Here is a 24,398-nt window from a genome sequence, read left to right on the forward strand (position 1 = left end):
ACTGACATTACAGACTAAGTTATATGAGTAATTTAGGTTGGTTTTTAGCCGCGTCGCAGACGCTGGTCATAGAGTGCGCTCTGCTGTTGTTGTTGTTGTTCTTGTTGTTGTTGTTGTTGTTGTTGTTCTTCTTCTTCTTCTTCTTGTTCTTGCAGAGAAGACAAAACCTCAAAGCTCCACCCATTCTGGGAACCATAGCTCCACCCATTCTGGGAGAGGCTTCATATAAACAAATATCCACCATTTTATTAACTCGCATAGCTTTGAGGCCTGTTTTGTAGGCCCGTGGTGTCTTCCTCTCTCACACAGTTTTATTTCAAATCAAATTCGATATATCATTTCATTTCTCACAGTCGCTAACATAGTTTTAGACTCGGTTGAAAAAAAACGGGAAGAAAATCCGATGAAAGTTGCCCTTTATAGAACGAAATGAATTCTCAAAGGCCTGTAACTTCAAGTCCATTGAGATTTTTTTTTTTTTAATCGCGGCATGCTCAGTCATACACCGCCCGAAATAACAGACGGGAAAATGCCGAGATATATTAAAAATTCGTCCATTTGATGACAATCGTCACGATGAAATATTTAATTTATACGTCGTCACAATAATGTGGAGAGAGGAGCATAGCTTCGTTCACGTGTCGCTACACACGAGAAATTGCCGAGATATATTTTTTTACAATTACGGCATGGTCAGTCATACACCGCCTGAAATAACAGACGGGAAAATGCCGAGATATATTAAAAATTCGTCGCCACACACGGGAAATTGCTGAGATATATTTTCACTTTGCACAAAAATAACATCAAGTAATCGAATCAATAGGAATGTCCTGTGCCTATAACATCGAAGTTATAGGCACAGCTGCATCTAGGCATTGTGTAACATCGACGCGGCTTTTGTTTTAATTAAAACTTTTTGTACTTGTTTTTAATCGTTTGTTGTCCCCCGTCGCTCAGCGGAGCGAAAGGTGGACTATGGCTTTCCCCTCCGTCCGTGTGTCCGTCCGTCCGTGCGTGCGTAAGCGATGGACCGCATTCGAATTTGGTGTGTGGGTGCAACCCACGTCAAAATCCAAGATGGCCGCCGCCATGTATGTCTGATGCCATGTATGTCTGAACCTTGTAACTTGCATATCTTGAAAAATAAGCGAAGTACCAACTTCTAATCTGGTGTGTGGGTGTATCTAGGCATAAGGAAGAACGCAATTGAAAATTGGGTCGCCACGTAAAAATCCAAGATGGCCGCCGCCATATATGTCAACCTTGTGAGATGAATATCTTGAAAAATAATCGAAGTACCAACTTCTAATTTGGTTTGTGGGTGTATCTCGGCATAAGGACGAACGCTATTGAAAATTGGGTCGCCACGTCAAAATCCAAGATGGCCACCACCATATATATATGTCTGAAACTTGTGAGCGAAATATCTCGAAAAATAAGCGAAGTACCAACGTCTAATCTGGTGTGTGGGTGTATCTAGGCACAAGGAAGAAGGCTGTTTAAAATCGGGTCGCCACGTCAAAAGCCAAGATGGCCGCCACCATGTATGTCTGAAACTTGTGAGATGAATATCTTGAAAAATAAGCAAAGTACCAACTTCTAATTTGGTGTGTGGGTGTATCTCGGCATAAGGAAGAACGCTATTGAAAATTGGGTCGCCACGTCAAAATCCAAGATGGCCGCCACCATATACATGTCTGAACCTTGTGAGCGAAATATCTTGAAAAATAAGCGAAGTACCAACTTCTAATCTGGTGTGTGGGTGTATCTCGGCACAAGCAAGAACGCTGTTTAAAATTGGGTCGCCACGTCAAAATCCAAGATGGCCGCCGCCATGTATGTCTGATGCCATGTATGTCTGAACCTTGTAACCTGCATATCTTGAAAAATAAGCGAAGTACCAACTTCTAATCTCGTGTTTGGGTGTATCTCGGTGTAAGGACGAACGCTATTGAAAATTGGGTCGCCACGTCAAAATCCAAGATGGCTGCCACGATGTGTGTCCGACACTTGTGAGATGAATATCTTGAAAAATAAGCGAAGTACCAACTTCTAATTTGGTATGTGGGTGTATCTCGCCATAAGGAAGAACGCTATTGAAAATTGGGTCGCCACGTCAAAATCCAAGATGGCCACCACCATATATATGTCTGACCCTTGTGAGCGAAATATCTTGAAAAATAAGCGAAGTACCAACTTCTAATCTGGTGTGTGGGTGTATCGAGGCATAAGGAAGAACGCTATTGAAAATTGGGTCGCCATGTCAAAATCCAAGATGGCCGCCGCCATGTATGTCCGAACCTTGTGAGATGAATATCTTGAAAAATAAGCGAAGTACCAACTTCTAATTTGGTGTGTCGGTGTATCTCGCCATAAGGAAGAACGCTATTGAAAATTGGGTTGCCATGTCAAAATCCAAGATGGCCGCCACCATATATATGTCTGAACCTTGTGAGCGAAATATCTCGAAAAATAAGCGAAGTACCAACTTCTAATCTGGTGTGTGGGTGTATCTAGACACACGGAAGAACTCTGTTTAAAATTGGGTTGCCACGTCAAAATCCAAGATGGCCGCCGCCATGTATGTCTGAATCTTGAGAAGAATATCTTGAAAGATAAGCGAAGTACCAACTTCTAATTTGGTGTGTGGGTGTATCTCGGCATAAGGAAGACCGCTATTGTAAAGTGGGTCGCCACGTCAAAATCCAGGACGGCCGCCACCATGTATATGTCTGAACCTTGTGAGCGAAATATCTTGAAAAATAAGCGAAGTACCTTCTGGTGTGTGGGTGTATCTAGGCATAAGGAAGAACGCTATTGAAAATTGGGTCGCCACGTCAAAATCCAAGATGGCCGCCTCCATGTTTGTCTGACCGTTGTGAGCGAAATATCATATCATAGCATGTTTTCTGCGTGTTCCACTTTGTCAACTCACATCACTTCCCCGACGGGGGACCTAGGCGTAACGCTTGTTGATTTTGTTTTATCGTCATGAATTGAGGTATGTTTGACTAGGTGAAATTATTTACTTGTAAAATTTGATTTACACATGAAAATGAAAATTGACGAGGTAAAGCAGTGCATTATGCTTTACGCAAATGGCTTTGTTATCGGAGAAAACATCGCGATGCTTTCAAAAGCATCTGTTAAAACCACAAGTTGTATAGTTTTATTTATTTATTTTCTTTTTTTAGGTCAACATCAGGCAGTTTAAATAAAACTAGAACGGCACTCTGACGTCAGGACGTCGACTGATATGCCTCTGCCCACATTATTACATCATTATAATACTTGTATCAAGTTTCATTTTAAATCTATTCAGCTGTGCCCAAGTTAGCACATTTTTACCTGACATGACCTTTGACCTTTGACCTATTGACCCTAAAATGTAATTGGTTCATGTTTACATCATTATACATACCTGTACCAAGTTTTTATTGAAATCCCTTCAGCTGTTCACAAGTTATCACGTATTTACCTGACATGACCTCTGACCTTTTGCCTTTGTCCTTTGACCTCAAAATCTAATACGTTAATCTTTACATCATTATACATATCTGTACCAAGTTTGAATTAGATCGCTTTAACCATTCTCAAGTTGTAGACGTATTACAGACTTTGACCTCTTGACCCCAAAATCTTATCGGTTTATCTTTACATCATTCTACATAAGTGTACCAAATTTGGTCAGAATCCCATCATTGGTTTACAAGTTATCGTGGTAACAGTATTTTTACCTAACATGATCTCTGTCCTTTGCCCTTTGACCTAGTGACCCCAAAATATAATCAGTTCATCTCTACCTCATTATACATACCTGTGCCAAGTTTGACTAAGATCCCTTTAGCCATTCTCAAGTTATCGCGGTAACGAAAACCTATCACGGACGGACGGACAGCCGGACAGAGCCCGGAAACATAAATGCCTCCGGTGACTTCGTTGGCAGAGGCATAATAAAAAATGGTGAAAATGTTTTTTGCATGCCGTTAACTGCCTACAGTGTAATGTGCAATGGAAATGGTTCTGATGATGTTTATAAATCTCATGATTTCTATTGAATATTTATTACAAGTTACTTGGATACAATGACATGTTTTATTACCTCCTCCATCTGCGATGGACATAGGTTATGTTTTCACCACTGTCTGTTTGTTTGCAGGATATCTCCAAAAGTTGTAGATGGATTCGGGTGATATTTGGTGGACAGGTTGGGTGTGTGACAAGCAGGGCTCACTGACTACTCAATTTGGGGCCCAATGCAAAACACAACAATGGGCCAGTTGGGCCCTCGTGAGCTCGGTTAATCTGACATTACACTAAAATACCCAATTTGGCATCACTATGGGTCGACAGTCCGTCTGACGTCGATGTATTCGGTCGTCAGTTATGCAATCACAACAAACTAGACTTACCAAGGGGAGTACAGGTCATAAGGCAAAGGTTGAAAGGTTGTAGCGACTTCAATTTCTTGAGAAGACAGTGTGTTTGTGGCCCAGGAATGTCTGATCTCAACACGGCCAGGCAGTGCTTGTTATGAGTAAGACGAGATGTATTTACACAGCAAGGCTCAGTGGACAGAAAAACTATGCAGGCTTATTTAATTTTCTTAGGAGTTGTTTGATGAAACAATATGATGAAACAACATCAACAAGATGAAAAGGAGTTGTTTCCAGCCCATGTCCTCGCTTCATATAATGTTTTCCCTCTGACTGGCGCTATATTTAATTATGAAAATGTAACTGTTAACATGAAGATGTTTTCTTTTATTCAAGCATACATAAAGACTATACAGGTATGCTCAATATATGTGCTTTAATACTTGCACGTCTTGATGATTACAACATTATATATATTATTACAATATTCACTTTAAAAAAGCCACACATTTCCCTTTATAAACGGTTAAGTGGCCTCTAGTGTGCAAGACGGGGGAGGGCCCATCCCAGGGAGGGCCCATCCCACTTTAAAGTCACCCAGAGAGCTCCCCCCTCCCCTGTTGTCTCATCCACCGGGCATGCACGGAAGTGTTTTCAAGCAAACTGGGATGTAAGCAACTACTTGAACTGGATTTCTGTGCCGCCAATCAAATTGCACAAATTTTGATCAGCTCTAATTAAATTTAACCACGACAGTGGACACGTAGATTTCAAAGTGTACATGGGCTTAACTTATTTAAAGTGTACGTGTACATAATACCTTGTAAAATAGGTATAAGAGCAATCTCTTGGGATTTCCCCTGGCCTCCCGACTAATTAATTAAGTAAACAGGCATTTCCCTTCCAAGCCAATTTTCGTCTGTGAAATACAGTTTGAAAAGTGTGGGGGGTTGGGGGGCGTTGGGGTGGGGGTGGGGGGGGGGATAGAGGAGGGAGGGTGTAGCCTGCAGAAAGGGCAGCGCTTATGACCCACCCACAGACACAAACTCAGCTTAATAAACAAGATAATTGTACAATAATTGGTCATAATAATAAGCATAATAACATGATCCGAAGAGAGTGGTTGTCTCTTGTCAGATAAATTTCAAATTGTTTATGTGATTAGAATAACGGTAACCCCCAAATGTCCACCTTCCTTCCCAACCCCCTCCCCCCCCCCCACCCCCCCCCCCCCCCCCCCCCCCCGCCCTGCCCTCACTTTAACCCCTACAGCCATAAACACAAACTCACAAATGCAAAAGATTGTGTATCTTGGCTCTTTATACATCATCAACATAAATCACAGAATAAACTTCGAAAATATATCTTAATACAGCACGATGAAACATATACATACAGTCACGTGAAAAAGTAAGTACATCCCATGTAAGGTTTTGACTTTTTCAACATATTTCAACATACAGCTATTTGATCTTCATTTCAACAATATTGAAAGATAAAGGTGATATAATATAACAAATATCATGAAACATTTACATTTTGTAGTCCATTGTATAATTTAAATAAACATAAATGCAAATTTCGCATGTGGAAAAAGTAAGTAAGTACTTAACCCCCTTGCCCGCATTTCTTCTTCCACCATCTTTAGCCAAGTCTTTCTCGGTCTTCCCCGTACTCTACTTCCTTCTACATTCATTTCCATCACTCTTCTCAACCAGTCACTTTCATCCTTCCTCGAAACATGACCAAACCATCTCAACCTGTTCCTCTTCACAGCATCAATCACAGGCTCTATTCCCATCATCTTTCGCAATTCATCATTTGTCTTCCTCTCTCTCAACGATACTCCACACATCCACCGAATCATTCGCATTTCCACCCTTTCCAGCCTTCGTTGCTGCTCTACATTCATGACCCATGTCTCGCTCCCATAAATCATACCACTTCTCACACATGCAGCATACACCTTTCCCTTCAGCTTCAACGAGACTCCCCTCCTCATCAGCATGCCACTCAGTTCCCGAAACTTCTTCCATGCACATCTCACTCTAGAAACCGTTGCCGAGTCTGATCCACCTTCTCCATTCAGCATGTCTCCGAGGTAGCAAAATGTTTTCACACCTTCCAGCTTTACGCCATCTCCAAGATCCAACTCAACATTTCCTCCATGTGCAGCTCCTTCTGTGCACACCTTACATTTGAATGTAGCTGCCACACTGGTTAATGACCTTCTCAGACCACTACATTTTTGATGAACCCACTCAGCGCACATTGTACATTGAATGGAGTTCACTCCGCCACCCTTCCTGCACACAGCACATGGCATTATTGGCCACTTCCCAGTTTTTTCCACCTCACCACATGCTTTACCACTTGCCATCACCTTCGTCTTTCCTATATTCACCTTCAGACTTTTTGTCTGCATACATTCCTTCCACTTTTCCTTTAGTCCATCCATACTTTCCGCAATCAACACCAGATCATCTGCATACAACAACTCCCACTGTAAACCCTCCTTTACGTTCTGGGCCAGCACCTCCATCACAGCTACAACTAGTAGTGGACTTAGTACTGACCCCTGATGCACTCCCACCTTCACCTCAAACTCACCACTGTTCCCGCCCTTCGTCCTTACAGCTGCGCGCGCTCTTTTGTACATTGCCATCACTCCTCGGATCAACCATTCCTCCACTTCTAACTTCCTCAATGCCCATGTCAATACTTCGTGTGGAACCCTATCGAATGCTTTCTCCAGATCAACAAACCCAAGAAACAACTTCCTCCTCTTCTCCATGTACTTCTCCTGCAATTGCCTCACAATAAAGAGCGCGTCTGTCGTTCCTATTCCTGGCATAAATCCAAACTGCATTTCGTCGATCTTCACCTTCTTCCTTATACTCCTCTCCAACACCCTTTAAAATACCTTCATTCCATGCTCCAATAACTTTATCGCTCGGTACGAGCCACACTCCAGAGGGTCACCTTTCCCCTTGTATAGAGGGATGAGGGTACTCAGTTCCCAATCCACTGGAATGCGGCCTTCTTTCACCACCAGATTACAGATCTCTGTCATTCTCTTCACACCCCAACTTCCTGCTGCCTTCAACATATCTCCCGCAACTCCCGTCGGCCCTCCTGCTTTTCTACTCTTCATTGTTTTTATCGCTTCCTCAACTTCCTTCTCAGTTATCTTCTCTGCCGGTCCTAAAACTGGGTTACTCTCTATGTTGCCATCCCATCCATTCTCTGGATTCAACAGCATTTCCATATATCTTTTCCATCTTCCTTTAATTCCATCTGGGTCCACAACGATTTGTCCCACTTCATCCTTCAAGCAACTCACCCCCAATCACATCACACCTCTCTTTCGCTATATGCTTTGCAATCCTGAATACTGCTCTCTGACCCTCTTCCAAATCCAAGCGTTCTCTGAACATTTTCCTACATGGCTCCTGCGCCTTTGCTACCTCTTTCTTTGCAGCCTTCTTGGCTGCCTTATAACTTTCATGCTCTGCTTTTTCTGCTCCCGTACCCTTCGCCTTCTGCCACTCCTTGAACTTCTTCCTCTTCTCCTCAATCCTCTTTCCAACTTCATCATCCCACCACCATGTTTCCGAGTGCCTCGGTGGTCCTTTTGTCCATCCACATACCTCACCAACGGCTCCCAACAGACTATCTTTCATTGACATCCAACCACGTTCAAGCTCAACCACATCATCCTCTACCAATGAGAGATGTGGCCAATAATGATATATAGCACATGATATTTCAAAAAGTTGCGAATGAGTTCTGACAAAACTTGGTGGTTGAGTTCGTTCGGTGATGAGAACAAGCCGATTAGATTTTGGTTGAGGTCTGAATCCAGATCCAGCCTATCAGTCGGATACAAAACGTAAACCAATCAGCCTGGCGGAGGTATGCGCTCTAACGAGTGCCGTTCTAGTTGAATTCTGCATTGGCTTTTGAGTTTGAGTAATTATATTTTTATTTGTTATTTCATGTAATTCAAGTGAAATCAAGTAAACAGCATAATGTTTTGCCTTTATCATTGACATATGTAAATGTGCTAACTGTAGCAGTTGTCAATATGTCGAATCTAACAATGTCCTTTCGCAGGTGGGTGCATGTCGTGTGTGCACTATATGTCTCTGGAGTGGCATTTGAAGACGTCGAGCGGTTGAGACCCGTTACGTTAACGGAAATGCCATACGTCAAATATGGGGCCAAGGTAATGCGTGGCATTGTGGCATCTGTAATGCAAACCCCAATGGTGGTACTCGGGATTTATGAAGTGCTACTTGTCAAAGGTGGCTCTGACTTGAATACCCTTGGAAATACAGTGGAGATTGGAATTTTTGCATGTGTCCTGGGACATCAATCATGCAGGCTTCTAGTGTGTCTTTTGATCTGCTTCTCTGAGACTTGGGAGAGAGAGGGGGGGGGGGGGGGGGGGGAAGGAGTGTGGGTGGTGTGGGTGGTCTCCCATATGCCACTGTTTCCTTTTTATTAGGTGATTTTAATTTTATTTAATCTCGAAATGGTGCTTTGGAAAAATAATAGGTACCAATGAGTTGAGGCGATGAGCTTGAAATGGATGTGAGTTTGCATTTGGTGATTATGATGGATTTCTTAATGAGGTTTCTCTGCTTGGCATTCCCATCTGAGCATATTTTCCATGATTTAACGATCTTGGGATCTAATCCCATATACTGTTGATTTATCTATTGGCTACTAATGGCCTTGTGGTACATGTAAAACTCACTGTTTCTCCTAATCTTTGTCGTGTAATGTCATAAATATACAAGTTTCTCCTTCAACACGATTGGTAAAAATGTAAAATGGGTGACACTTGCCTGTGCATATATGAATGTTAGTTTTGTATAGATCTCAAATTAGGCATTTTGTGGATTTTGTAATTTTATTAGTAGAAACACAGCAAGTAAATATAGCATTTATCAGTAGATGTAAAGTAAATATTTATCATTACATGTAAGGAGCCACTTTACTAAACAGTATATTTATCATCACAATTATCTGCTTTTTCTGTGCTTGTTGCTCAACAATAGGACCCGAAATTATCATCTTGTGTTATGACTTCAGGGAATTTGTGGAGCATATATCATGGCAAAGCTGGAATTAGAGTAAATTGAATACAGTAGTAGCTGGATTATAGTTTTCCAGAACTCAAGTGATCAGTGTCGGGAGAGATGCCATGCCATGAAATAAATGATTGTTGGTGAACACTCAGCTGACTTATGTGCGAGTCGGAAGACCTTAATGCTTCAGTCACATTTGGCTCGGCGGCCGTAGGGTCTAAAAAATCTACGGCCACTAGCAATTATAGGGCAGCCGCAGTATTTCCACGGTCACACAATGTAGCAGTCACATATGTTTTTATTTTTCGGGTAGCCGCACGGGGTATTTAGAAATTGTGGAGACCGAAAACGTGGGGGTGCCATACGGTCTTTGATTTGATGTCGCACGGTGACCTTAGGGCGTCCCTGCGGCGGCCATAGAATTTTCAAGGCAGACGCAAGGTAGCCTCAAGGTGCCCGCAAGACGACCGCAGGGGGGCCCTAAGGCGAACGTGCGGCCAGACGGACGGTAACGAGTGGGTATATATACCAGTTCTTTTTCATATGTATAACAGCACTTAGTTGTCATGGCTACGGCTTGTCGAATTACTACGGCCGACCTAGAAATGAAAAAAGTTATAACTCCGCGCTATAATTCCACGGCGACCCCTACGGCCTGTAAAAGATAGCCATATGCCCTAGGGCCACCCTGAGGCCACCTCAGAAACTCTGCGGCCGCCGCACGTTTCTGTCAATTTAGGGGGGGTACGGCCGCCGTATCCTAGCCGTAGAGCAAATGTGACTGAGGAGTTAGCGAAGGGACAATCAAATCACCAGCATACATTGTTTGGTCGATGATGGTTAATACAACCATTGTAGTTGACTCTTGTCATTCCTTGTTACAGAAGGTCATTCTGAATGGCTCCAAGTCTGACTCTTCTCTCGTACCTTCTACAATCGAAGAAAATTTTGTCTCAACCTGATTTTACTTGGAGATTCGAAGAAAGTAATCAAACCCTGTATGTCTAGTCTAAAGGAAAATATTTGAATGTTTACATTTGTTTTATTATGACTTTTGCCGAACATTCTATGAAGGTTTTGTCTCTGGTGAAAATAAATATATTGTTGCGTTTATGGGGGAGGGTTAGAGATTACCTTAGAAGAGATAGAACTGTATAGAGTAGCAAGGTTCATGTGCGAGTTAGAAGCAAGTCTCGACACTTTAAGCCAGAAACTAACCGGGTAGACTAGACATACAGGGTCAACATAAGAAAACACCCAGACACACGATCAGCGTTATGTTATTAGATTACAAGACTCCTCTTCCACACATTCCTCCCCACATGTCTCTTCTGCAAATTCCCCCATGTTGATCTGTTTAACTCATCATGTTTGTTTGATCAATTATGTTTCATGTCCTTACTGATAATTTGTTACTGGAAATTTTTTGCTTATTTATAATTTTGCAGTACGACCATGAAATGGTTTACAAAATGTGCATAATTGGACCTACTAAGTCCAATATATTCTTGATCTTATCAGTCATGTATATCTTGTATCATTTGACCTTGAGGATCTTGTCCAAATGCAGTTGTGATGTACTCTGAAGGCTTAGCTTGTGTTTTCACACTATCTTTTAAGGAGTGCATGCTGTGTGAAGACAGGCAGTTTGCTCGCACTGGTGTGTGCATCAACTGTGATGCAGGCATGTGCAGAGGCTTCTTTCATGTGACATGTGCACAGAGAGAAGGATTGCTCTCCGAGGCTGCGGCAGAGGAGGTAATTGTTTGTTCAAATACCTGAAAATCAAGAAAAGAACAATAATCGTTCTCAGTAAAGCTTGAAAGTTTGCTTGTTTGGTTTACAAATGTGGTGATGGTCTTATAGAAAGTATGGGTTGAACCTTGTACATTGTGTGTAAACACCTATTCGCAGGAGATAGCTGATCCCTTCTTTGCTCACTGTAAGCAACATGCAGATCGCATGGACCGCAAGTACAAGAGAAAGAACTACCTGGCTTTGCAGTCACATTGTGCTCATAACAAGGAGCGCAAGGTCAAAGTGATGATGCAAGACATGCAGGTATCTATTGCAGGCAATTAAAGTTGCTTTCGTGATTATAAACAAGGTGTTGTGTTTTCAACACTAGTGTATAGAGCAGGCATGGTTGACTTGCTCCATTTAGCAGATGTTTGCCTTATTGCCTCCAAATTCCTTTCATTTTGATATAATAGGTTTGCTTCCCCTTTTTACTGAAACCATGACAATCAAACTGTGCTTGTTGAAATGAGGTTTAATTTGAAAAGCCGATTTAAGACTTTTCACAGATAACTTCAAATAAAATCTCACTAACCCTAAAAAAAATTTTTAGTTTAGTACTCAAAATAAATTTTTCAAAAATTCAAATACTGAATTTGAAAATTTTTTTTTAAGATCAACTCAATTTAAGATCAATCACTCAATTTAATCACTCAATATCACAATCACTATATCAATCAATCAACTATCAATCAATCACTATCAATCAACAATCAAATCAATCACTATCAATATCACAATCAATATCACTATCACAATATCACAATATCAATATCACAATCAATCACAATCACAATCAATCAATATCATAATCACAATCACTCAATTTAAGATCAATTTAAGATCAAGATCAATTAAGATCAACCTAGCTATAGTCTGCACCTGCAGGATCGCTGATCCTCTCGCACTTCCAACAAGTCAAAATTTCACCTTTTTCCCCCTGTGTGACATGTATGAATATTTTGAGTACTAAACTAAAAAGTTTTCAAATAAAATTCTTCAAATTCTTGAAGAATTTGAAAAATTAGAAAAAATTCTTCAATAAAAAAATAAAATAAAAATTCAAATAAAATCTCACTGAAAGTGCAAAATGTTTTTATTTTAATTTATTTATGTAGCAAGCCTCCAAGTTTCGTCCTTGATCAACTTGTGTAATATACATGGATATCTGTTGATATGGGCAACTTGGAACCTTTATTAGTTGGCATTCAAAGCATTCTTTTTCTGAGTTTCCCTGCTTAATTAGCATATGAACTCATGATTCTGGGAAACCAGACTCAAATTCTGTATTTTGCTTCTTTGTTTATCCTCTGTTAGGTGCATATGGCTGCCAAGTTAGTTTCATGGGCTAGGGATTGCAAGCCTGATATGGTTTTTCACTTTAGCAGGCTACTCAATAGAGTATAGGAAATTGGAACAAGTTAATGGTAGCCTTAGACCCCGATTTTTTTTTTAATGCTGTAAACAAACGTTGTTGCATCACGGGTGATGAACAGAATGTGGTGTTCAAGTTTCATCAGAATTGTATGTGTAGTTTCGGAGAAGAGAGCAAATAAGTATTTGAGGGGATTAACCCCCACCATCCCCCCCCCCCCCCCCCCATGCACACTCCCTTAAACCTTGATCTTTTTATGCCATGAACAAACCTTGGTGCTTCACGGGTGATGAAAGTTGTAGTCAACTTTCATTAAAATTGTTTGTGTAGTTTCGGAGAAGAGGGCAAATACCTACTTTGGGGGACTCAAATCCTGCCAAAGACCTCCATATACCTCAATTTTTTTAATGCCGTGCACAAACTTTGGTATATCATGGTTGATTATGGTTGTGGTCAAGTTTCATCAAAATTGTGTGTGTAGTTTCTGAGAAGAAAGCAAATACCTATTTTGGGGGGTTAAACCAACCGCACATCCCCTTAAATCCCGATTTTTATTATTTCTTTATTATTATTATTATTATTATTTTTAATTTATTCCGTGAACAAACTTTGTTGCTTCACAGGTGATGACGGTTGTGGTCAAGTTTCATTGACATTGTTTGTGTAGTTTCGAAGAAGACAGCAAATACCTACTTTGGGGGAGGGGGAGGCTCAAACCCTGCCATAGACCTTCTTAGACCTTTATTTTTTTTAATGCCGTGAACAAACTTTGTTATATCACGGGTGATGGAGGGTGCGATCAAGTTTCATCAAAACGTTGTGTAAAAATTGTGTGCCATAAAAAAAACCTGTGATGAACGGAACGTTGTGGTCACGTTTCATCGAATTTTATGTGTAGTTTGAGAAGAAAGCAAATACAGTGCTTATAGAAAGTCTACACGCCCTTATCAAAATTTTCAACTTTTGTTGCCTTGTAGCCTGGAATTAAATTGCATTAAATCAGACTTTTTCCACCTTTATTTACACATCGTAACCCACAACTTACAAGTGAAAAACAAATTCTACAAATTTCAGAAAATTAATTTTAAAATAAAAAAGCTAGCATATCTTGGTTGGATAAGCGTCCACAATATCTTTCCGCAGCACCCGATCCATACATTCCCAGACATGTTTGATGCTGTTTGTGACGGGGCTTTGTGGTGTGCAAGGAACGTGATGTGGTGTTCAGGGGAATGATCACCCCTTTTCAAGTTTGGTGTGTAAATTTTATCACATTTATGTCAACAAACGCTGTAGATAATTCAGATAATAGTTTTTCCTTTCTGTCAGAGCAGAATATCCCAGAGAAAGAATAGTTACATTTACTTTCGTTCAAATGAGGAATGATTATCACTTGCTAGCTTGCTTCACCTCCATCTGGACAATTTCATCTCACCTACCAATCCTAAATACACTGCGGAGAGCATAATAATTATTAATAAAGTTATTTATTCAATTCCACATGTCGAATTTCATGTCGAATTTCACTTGAATTATATCGTGAAAGAAAATTAAACAGAAAGAAGAATTGATCATAAAATATATATATTTAATATGCCTCATGTATAATGTTGCAATAAAATACAAGTAGAAAATAATTAAAGAACAACCATGAATTAGCCATAAATAATGCAAGGGTATCCAAAATGAATTACCAATGTATAAAGTTGAATAAAAATGAGATAGATTGTAAAAGAAAAATAATGGGAGAAAAAAGCGCAAAGTTGATTTAAAAAGAAAAGCTTGAAATGCCGAAGGACATGCTACCAGCTCTCTGAAAAAATGTCCACTTCTCCCTTCGTTGACCTCCACACCCCTTCTGACCTCACTGACTACTACAACCACACTCTCTCCTCCTGCCTTGACCAACTTGCGCCTATAAAAACCAAAACAGTTTCTTTCACCCATTCTGCTCCCTGGTTTACCCCTGAACTCCGCCTGATGAAAACTCGTGCTCGCCAACTTGAAAGACTCCGCAATAAAACAGGTCTCACAGTTCACTCCCAGGCCTACAAGGACCACATACAACACTATAAAGATGCCCTCTCCCGCGCCCGCTCCGCCTACTACTCTCAAATTATCCACTCTGGCTCCGGAAACCCAAAAGCACTCTTCTCTACAATAAACAAACTCCTCAGCCCCCTGAACACCACCACCCAGTCATTCACAATAGACAACTGCATCTCCTTCCTTTCATTCTTCCAACGCAAAATTGAAAACATCTACAACAGCTTGACCACCGCCGCACCCGCTCCCCCTCAAACCACCTGCCCCCCCTTATCCTGCCATCCCCTGTCTCAATTCTCCCCAGTCTCCCCTACTGACCTCTCTGAACTCCTCATCGGAATGAAAACTGCCACCTGCACTCTTGACCCCATCCCCTCCAGCTTTGTCAAGGCCTCCCTTCCTGCTCTCTCTCCACTTATCATTGCAACAATAAACTCCTCCCTGTCTACAGGCATCGTCCCACCATCCCTCAAAATTGCTGCTGTTACCCCCATTCTGAAAAAACCTGGACTAAACCCTGACACCCTAAATAACTTCAGACCCATCTCCACCCTACCCTTTCTGTCAAAGGTTTTGGAACGCGCTGTAGCCACTCAACTCAAACATCACCTCTCTGCCAATAACCTGTATGAAACATTCCAATCCGGATTCCACTCCAACCACAGTACTGAAACTGCTCTCCTCAAAATCACCAACGACCTTCTCCTCTCCTCTGACGCTGGCAACCTCAACATTCTCATCCTCCTCGACCTCAGCGCCGCCTTTGACACCATCGATCACACCATCCTCCTCACCCGACTTGAAACCACCTTTAACATTACCGGCACTGCCCTCTCTTGGATTAAATCATACCTCTCTGACAGACGTCAGTTCATCTCCATCAATAACTGCAAATCCCCCACTGCTCCCCTCCCCCAAGGTGTCCCCCAAGGTTCAGTTCTTGGCCCCCTCCTCTTCATCCTTTACCTGTCCCCCCTCGGTCACTTAATCCGCCGTCATGGTCTCCAATTCCACTGCTTCGCCGATGACATCCAGCTTTTCATCTCCACCAAGTCCATCTCCACCGCCACCCACTCTATCCTGACAAACTGCATCACTGAAATAAAATCCTGGCTTCAAATCAACTTCCTCAAACTTAACTGTGATAAATCTGAAATAATCATCATTGGCCCAAAAACGCTCACCAAGTCCACCCATAACTTTGCCCTCAACATCGACGGTTTCCCAGTATCCACCTCCCCTCACATCCGGAATCTTGGCATCATCTTTGACCAAACCCTCTCCTTCGACAAATACACTAAACAGATCACAAAGACAGCCTTCTTTCACCTGAAAAACATCGCCCGTCTCCGTCCATCCCTCTCCTCCGTGGCTGCAGAAACCCTCATCCACGCCTTCATCACTTCCCGTCTGGACTACTGCAATAGCCTCCTTTATGGTTCACCCTCAACAATCACCAATAAACTCCAATACATTCAGAACTCCGCTGCCCGTCTACTCACCCATTCCCGGACCCGTGACCACATCACCCCCGTCCTTTACAAACTTCACTGGCTCCCCATCTCCCAGAGAATCCAGTACAAAATCCTGCTCTTGACCTACAAAGCCCTCCATAACCTGGCCCCATCCTACCTGGCTGACCTCCTCTCCAGACACACTCCCACCCGCAACCTCCGCTCTGCTGGTACCAACCTCTACCACCTCTGACATCAACTCATCCTGGGAATTCTTCCAAAGTAAATTGCTCTCTCTCTCTCATGCACAGATTTATCCCATCTCGTCTTCAGTTGTCATACCCTTCCTCCCGTCCATGGTACACGGAATCTTGTGGTGAGGCTGTTGCCCAGAAACAACTTGCCTTCGTCTCCTGGAAAGCAAATCCAACGGAAGGAAATCTCATTTCCTTTCACAAAGCCCGAAACAAGTGTGTGTCCACCCTCAGGAGAGCCAGGAAACAATATCTCTCCGTTCTCAAGACCGAACTCTCTTATCTGTCTCCCTCTTCCAAATCCTGGTGGCGTCTGGTAAAATCCGTTTCTGGTGTTTGTTCCCCCTCCATCCCCTCCCTTACCTCAAACGGCTACACAGCTGACTCCGCACGTGAAAAAGCTGAATGCCTCAACTCTGTGTTTGCCTCTAAATCTTGTGTCCCAAACCCATCCCTCTCTGTACCCACCATACCCAGTCGTACCCTGCTGCTCCTGGACTCCGTGTCCTTTCCTCCTGACAAGGTGGAAAAGTTTCTGTCAACCCTCGACTCTGATTCTGCAACTGGACCCGACGGCATCAGCCCACAGGTCCAAAAATCCTGCTCTGCTGCTCTATCTCACCCTCTCTCTGTTCTCTTCACCCTCTCTTTTGCTCAAGGTCAACTGCCATCTGCTTGGAAATCAGCCAACATCACCGCTTTGCACAAAAAAGGTGCAAAAACAGATCCTAGCAACTACAGACCAATCAGCCTTCTCCCAATTATCAGCAAAGTCATGGAATCCATCATTGCTTCGGATATGAAATCTTTCCTCTTCTCCAATGGCTTGATCTCTGATCATCAATTTGGTTTCAGACCAGGTCACTCTACTCTGGACATGCTGCTTCTGCTGTCTCAACAATGGATGGAGGTCCTCAATGCCAAACAGGAAATTAGAGCTGTCTCCCTCGACATATCACGTGCCTTCGACACGGTCTGGCACCCCGCTCTGCTCACCAAACTCTCCTCCTTTGGTATCCATGGTAATCTCCACGCATGGCTGGCGGACTTCCTCTCTAGTCGTCGTCAACGTGTGGCCCTGAATGGGTTTCTCTCATCTCCTCTTCCTGTTCAGGCTGGAGTTCCCCAAGGCAGTGTTCTGGGCCCCGTGCTTTTTCTGGTCTTCATCAATGATCTCTCTGACTCTCTCGAAAATCCTCTCTATCTCTTTGCTGATGACTCCACTCTCTGCCGCTCCATTCCTCTTCCCTCAGATCGGCAGTCTGCTGCCTCCTCACTCTCTGAAGACCTGGACAAAATCACAGACTGGTCAAACAAGTGGAACATGTCTTTCAATCCTGACAAATCTCACACTCTTACTATGTCTCTCCGAAAAGATCGACTGGACAACCCTCCCATCTACTTTCTCAACAATCCTCTCCAAGAAGTTCTGTCGCTCAAGATTTTGGGTCTCACTATCTGCCATGATCTTTCTTGGGAAAACCACATTTCCAAGCTGGCCTCCAAAGCCAGTCACCGACTGGGCATCCTCCGTCGTGCGAAGTCCTTCCTCGGCACACCTGAGCTCCTCACCACATACAAGGCTTTCATCCGCAGCTCAATGGAATACTGTTCTCCCCTATGGGCCGGTGCTCCTGCCTCACACCTAGCTCGGCTTCACGCTGTTGAAACCAAAGCTTTCAGAATTATTGGAATCTCCCGCGATGAAGCTATCTCTGAGGGCCTTTCACTCACTCACCGCAGGCAGGTAGGTGGTCTTTCTGTCTTCTACCGACTCCTCTCCGGCCTTGCACCCCCAGCTCTCTCTGTGCTCTGTCCCCCAAATATTCCTACAGGTCGCACAAGATCTGCCAGCAACCCTCTGATGGTTAAACTGCCGAAATCTCGGCTCTCTGCTCACCTTCACTCTTTCATTCCTCTTTTCTCCCGCCTCTGGAACAAACTCCCTCACTCCCTTCAATCCTACTCCTCCCTCCAGGTCTTTAAAACAGCTGTTCACCACCATCTCTTATCTTCCCCCATCCAAAACCTTGATCTTTTCTACCCCCGCTAATTCACCCCAGATCCACCTTGTTTGAAATTCCAACTTCTTTCCTGGAAGTCCTGGCAGTGTCCATATGTTTTATACCTCTCCCACCGCCCCCTTCCCATGCCCCCCCCCCCCCCCCCAAAGCCCTCGCCCTCTCTCAGATCTCTCGATGTCTCCATGTCTCTCGGTCCCTGCTCTCAAATGTTGTGTTTGTGTCCTTCCCCCTCTCTCCCCATCTTGTCTACCGCTCCCGATGTTATATGCTTTGTGTGTGATTAATGTTCGCTCTTTCACGAGCCTCGATCTTGTATACAAAAAAAAAAAAAAAAAAAAAAAAAAAAAAAAACCTCCTGACCCCCCCCATCCGGACCAAATTTAGATCCTGGGGGGACAGGGCCTTCTCCATCGCTGCTCCCACCCTCTGGAACTTGCTACCTCACACCATCAGAGACTCCTCCTCACTCACCACATTCAAAACATCACTCAAGACCCACCTGTTCAACACTGCATTCAACATTTAACCCACAGCATCTAACCCCTGACTATCTCCTCTCCTTCTCCCTCCTTTGTGCTTTGAATATTTCCCTATTGATTCTTCTTTTTTTGCAATTGTCGTTATGTTTTGCTATGCATTATGTTTTGCACTCTGTCAAAGTGTCTTTGGGCTTCCTGAAAAGCGCTATATAAAATAAATGCATTATTATTGTTATTATTATTACTAGGGCATGCCCGTACTATATCTATATCTAAAATTATATCCCCCCCCCTCTATTTACATGAAATGGTTTGGTCCAAAGCGAACGGCTTGCGAGTGGTGACAATCCCCCCCCTCTATTTACATGCAATGGTTTGGTCCAAAGCGAACGGCTTCCGGAGTTTGGTAAAGAAATCGCCATCGCGTGCACAAACGCGCAGGAAAGCGAATGAATCGCAAATTCGTTTTTATTAGTTGTAAAACATAGTTTAACGCCAACATAGTTTGCAAACGTGAAATAAATGAATACGCTCTCAAATGTGCCATCCGAGGCAGAGTGTGCCTGCCACGTTCGGCACACGCGATCGTTCGCTGCTCTCTGATTGGTTGAATCGTTTTTTGGACATAGCTCGGTAAGTAATTGTCCGATTAATATGAAACCTTGAAAAGGCACATCCTCGGGTCCCCAGCAATATACCTGGCAAGTTAAAAGTATATCGGACCCGTGGTTGTCGAGAAACAGCGGTCACAGACAAACGTACAGACGTACAGACAGACAGACAGAGATTACTGGAATTATAGATAGATTATGATATGCATATTACAGGCAACATCTACTCTTATCATCATCTGTCTGGCAAAGCATTGAAAATAATCTCAGGATGGAATAGAATGCAGCAAAGGATTAACCTGAAAAAAATGACATTTCATCACGTCAGACCTTGTCAATGTGGAAAAAGAGTTCTGGATCTCATTGGGATCTATAGCAAACTCAATAATAACTTTGTTGAGCTATGGAAGAGCAGCTGTTACATTAGTGCGGTCGTTATATTCTGGCACATTGTGCAAAGAATGGGTGTCCTAGAGCCTTGAAATGGAGATACGTGCTTTGTGAAGTAATGAATACAGGTAGATTCGGTTCAGGTCATTTTGTTCACCCGTGATAATAGGTTTTGTGGGATCCGTCAAACTCAACACCAATGACCACAAAATTTGAAATAACTATGAGAAACAGCATGCAAGGAATGGTGAATAATCCCACGTCAAACGAGTCAAAATCTTGGCTGTAATTCGGGCATAAATAGCAGGAGGTTCTTTACTGGCCACATGTAAAGGCCTGTTTACACATTGTCAATAAAATTGTGCATTTGACATAACTTTTGTAGGATATTGTATTCTTGCTTCAAACTCTTGCACATTTTCCTTTTTTGGAATATTTGAACAGAAAGGCACGATAAATGAGATGTCTCATGGGAAAACCACTTCCAACATGGGCATTGAAGCAGAAGTAATTCGCTCCAAAGTCTGTCAATATTTCCGTTCTAGTTTGTGTTTTAATGTAGACAATGTGAAATTGTTTTAAGTAATTTTACAACCAAAAAAAAAAGTTCACGAACTTTTCCACTTTATTCCGATAAACTTCATTGGTTTGGAAAATAATTGGCTAAATTGTTCCTTTTCATAAATATTTACATGGATATTTTAAAAAGTAACCTTCAATATGCTTTTGTATGACATTTAATTAGCTTGTGAAGGTTTTCAATTCTCCTGCGTATTTAGATATTAATGTATTGTTGTAAAATGTTGTTTTGGAGTGAGGAGTGCAGTGGATGTTGAAGAAATTGGCCAGTAAAGGTGTGTGTGTGTGTGTGTGTGTGTGTGTGTGTGTGCGTGTGTGTGTGTGTGTGTGTGTGTGTGTGTGTGTGTGTGTGTGTGTGTGTGTGTGTGTGTGTGTGTGTGTGTGTGTGTGTGTGTGTGTGTGTGTGCGTGCGTGCGTGCGTGCGTGCGTGCGCGCGCGCTCATGCGCGCACAGCAACATTCCTGAAAAGCTATTGTATGGTGTGGTGAAACTCGAACAACACTTGGTAGAGTGCATACCTCCCGCAGGTTGAACACTTTGTTTTGTATCCCACTGATGGGCCGGATCTGGATTTGGACCTGAACCAAAATCTCATCTGCTTCTTCTTGCTGTCTAACCAACTCAGCCACCTCGTTTTGTCATGATCCATCCACAACTTTTTTTTTTTAATGTCATGCTATACTACTGTATATATCTTTTTTGGCCCTATCACTCAATAATGAAGAATCATTAAAAAAATATTGTATCCAGATCTTTTCCAAAATATAATAAATTCGTCCTTGTCACACACCCAACGTGTCCACCAAGTCCCGTCCAAATCCGTCAATAACCTTTTTGAGATATCGTGATATATACACAAAGAATTAAGTTAAGCACCCCCCCCGTTTTTTTTACAACCTCGCACATTACAAGTTTGTTGTCGTCAAAACAGTGTAATATACCCATGATATTGCTATATTTTCTGGAGAAGTGATATTATGGTCACATAAAAACATAACAATCATGCCGTTTTCAATATTTTATTCTGAATAATTTAAGGTGAAATTTTTTGGGAATTTTAGGCATATTTTCACCTCAATTTAAGTATGGAGCTATAGGTCCATCACGGACAGTGTGGATGACGTTTATGTTTTCTAACGTACAGTCATTGTTCTGAGAAGACCTCTAGCGATCTTTGCGTCAATAACGTGTGTAGGACCCACGTGATCGGATCACTGACTCAACCAATCACTTTTTTTCACTTTGATCACTCAATTTCATCAATGGATAATTGCTAATGTCATACCAATCATTATTTGATCTCACATACCTTAGAATATATGCCAATGTATACATATACACAAAGAATATATATTAGGGGGTGCTTACCTTAATTCGTTGTGTAGGGGTGCTTAACTTAATTCTTTGTGTATACATCGTTTTTACCCATCACTATTGTGAAGAATCGCTTTTAAAATTTTCTGATCAGGATCTGGATTCAGATCTTAACCAAAATCTAATCATTTCGTCCTTGTCACACACTTAACCCCTCCACCAAATTTCGTCCGAATGCGTCTACAACCTTTTGAGATATCCTCTTCACAAACAAACAGACAGGGGTGAAAACATAACCTCCGCTAACCTTCGGTGGCTGAGGTAATAATTGAGATTGTGAGAGCAACCACAAACCGCACAGCACTGAACTTGTCAATAGAGTAATACAGCTTGTCAAATGTATGCTAACACAGGGAGCTACAGTTAGCAGATGAAAACAAGTTTTCTTTCAGATCATAAAGCCACACCAAATATAATTCGTGAAATGCAATATGAATAGTAACAAATATTATTTAGATATTTACACAAATGCATTAGTCATAATATTATTTTTATTGGTTGCTCGGAGATTGGGCAGGTTGGAAAAAGCCGCTTATAAATATCCGTTTGAATATTTAAATCACAGTTTGATCCAGAGGTGAGTGGAGTTGTCGTGCTGATTGGTAGACATGTTATATTTAAGGTAAGATGTGCATGCTTGAATGTATTATCATGTAAGGAAATGTGTGATGGGACTTGTAACTGTGATAATATATTAAATCCTCTCGCGAGTAGAGTTTGATTAGTGATGTTGCATTGATGAGTTGACTGACTGGACGCAACAGAGGTTGTGGATCCGCCGTTTGGAGAGCTCCTTGGCTGAAACAATTGAAACCTCGAGGAAGAACGGTGCCCAGCTGATGATCCATGCAGTCGGGAAACTAGTCAATTGCTCATAGGCTAAGGTTCTTGCTTTAAGTAAGGGAACTATGTTTAGAGGTTTACAATTTAAATAAAGTTGAATATGGTATTTTGTGAAATTAACAATTTACAGCAATCCTTTACATTGTCATATTTTAGGAATAGCCGATACTGTACAATGAATTAAGTGTGTGTGTGTGTGTGTGTGTGTGTGTGTGTGTGTGTGTGTGTGTGTGTGTGTGTGTGTGTGTGTGTGTGTGTGTGTGTGTGTGTGTGTGTGTGTGTGTGTGTGTGTGTGTGTGTGTGTGTGTGTGTGTGTGTGTGTGTGTGTGTGTCCATGGGTGTTAAGACCACTCAGGATCTCTCACCCTAGCCACACATATGTAATTCATAATATCAGTGATAAACCTTCAAAGTGTACACAATTATTTAAAATGTTGTAATCTCTATCTTACTCTTTATTTGATTTTAAATATGTAACTGCTTAAAGGAAACAATTATCTCGAAAGAGGCAGTTTTTCACAAGCCATCTCAATTGAAGAATGTAGACATTTACAAAACGTAATCTTGTTATCTGATTTGGGTTCTGGATGTGGACATTAATTTGCAGGCTCGCATTGATGTCAAGCTCTCATTGTACCGCGCCCGCTTTGAGCAGACCCGACTCACCAAGCCCAACCCCTGGGTTCCTCGTGAGAAGCTTCCACGGCCCCTGACCAGCAGCGCCAAGGTTCTGCGTGCCATGCTGAACAAAGCTGAGCTGGTTGGCATGAGCGTTATTGTGGTACCCACGGAGATGGCTGAGGCTGGACCTGGGGAGGGTCGGCGGAAGCTCAGTCGACAACCTGCACTCACTGCTGATTTTGTGGCCTTCTACTTGGGTAAGCATTTCTATGGACATAATGAATAGTCAAGCCATGATTCTACAATATTTGGTTGAGGTATAAAGCTATTCCAAAATTTAAGCACTTCATATCAAGAATATTTTTGTGCTTTTTAAAATTTATTTATGCATCACTTCATCATGAAACCAGAAGTGCATTGTGTGAACCTCATTAATGCATCCTACAATGAAAGAAAAAAGACCGATGATGCAATGTAGACAATTTGGCAACCAATTTGGTCTCTCAAAATGACATTTTTGGATTCAAAATTTATCTATTGGAGAAATTAAACCTATTATATCGCTCTGAACTTTATTGTGAATATGATCTTACTTTGGACGTTGTGTATGTTTTCAATGTCGTCTTCATGTCAATTCAACAAAAACTGGAGCTCTTATTTCTATTCCCAAATTACATTGTTTGGGAGGACATTCATTGGTATTTGGAAGTTAAATTATGACCGCGTGTGTGAAAGTTATCTTGAACAATGTTGTTGTTGTTGGCATTTTAAAAGGCCATTTTCCCTGCAAGAGCGGGGGGGTTAGCCTTGCGGTCCCCATGACAATGTTCTCCATTTTGCCCTATTTTCTGCATCTCCCCTTAACCCCCTCGCCCGCATTTCTTCTTCGACCACCTTTAGCCAAGTCTTTCTCGGTCTTCCCCGTCCTCTACTTCCTTCCACATTCATTTCCATCACTCTTCTCAACCAGTCACTTTCATCCTTCCTCAACACATGACCAAACCATCTCAAACTGTTTCTCTTCACAGCATCCATCACAGGTAGTCCGTGGGCTGAGTAGGGTTTACATGCACCCC

At 42.2% G+C, this 24,398-nt stretch overlaps 1 protein-coding gene across 4 annotated transcripts in view; it reads left to right on the top strand.

Moving 5' to 3' along the window:
- The window catches only part of PHF14 (PHD finger protein 14), a 325,301-nt gene that overhangs the window by 162,413 nt on the left and 138,490 nt on the right, over positions 1–24,398 (top strand). For all 4 annotated transcript variants that reach the window (XM_078782297.1, XM_078782296.1, XM_078782299.1 and 1 more), the window contains 4 exons: positions 8,496–8,607; positions 11,096–11,233; positions 11,390–11,536; positions 23,309–23,579. In XM_078782297.1, the coding sequence (XP_078638423.1) occupies positions 8,496–8,607; positions 11,096–11,233; positions 11,390–11,536; positions 23,309–23,579 (668 nt within the window). The remainder of the gene's footprint in view (positions 1–8,495; positions 8,608–11,095; positions 11,234–11,389; positions 11,537–23,308; positions 23,580–24,398) is intronic.

The sequence above is a fragment of the Myxine glutinosa genome, chromosome 7 (genome assembly GCF_964187855.1).
Source record: "Myxine glutinosa chromosome 7, kmMyxGlut1.1, whole genome shotgun sequence".
Taxonomy (NCBI): Eukaryota; Metazoa; Chordata; class Myxini; order Myxiniformes; family Myxinidae; genus Myxine; species Myxine glutinosa.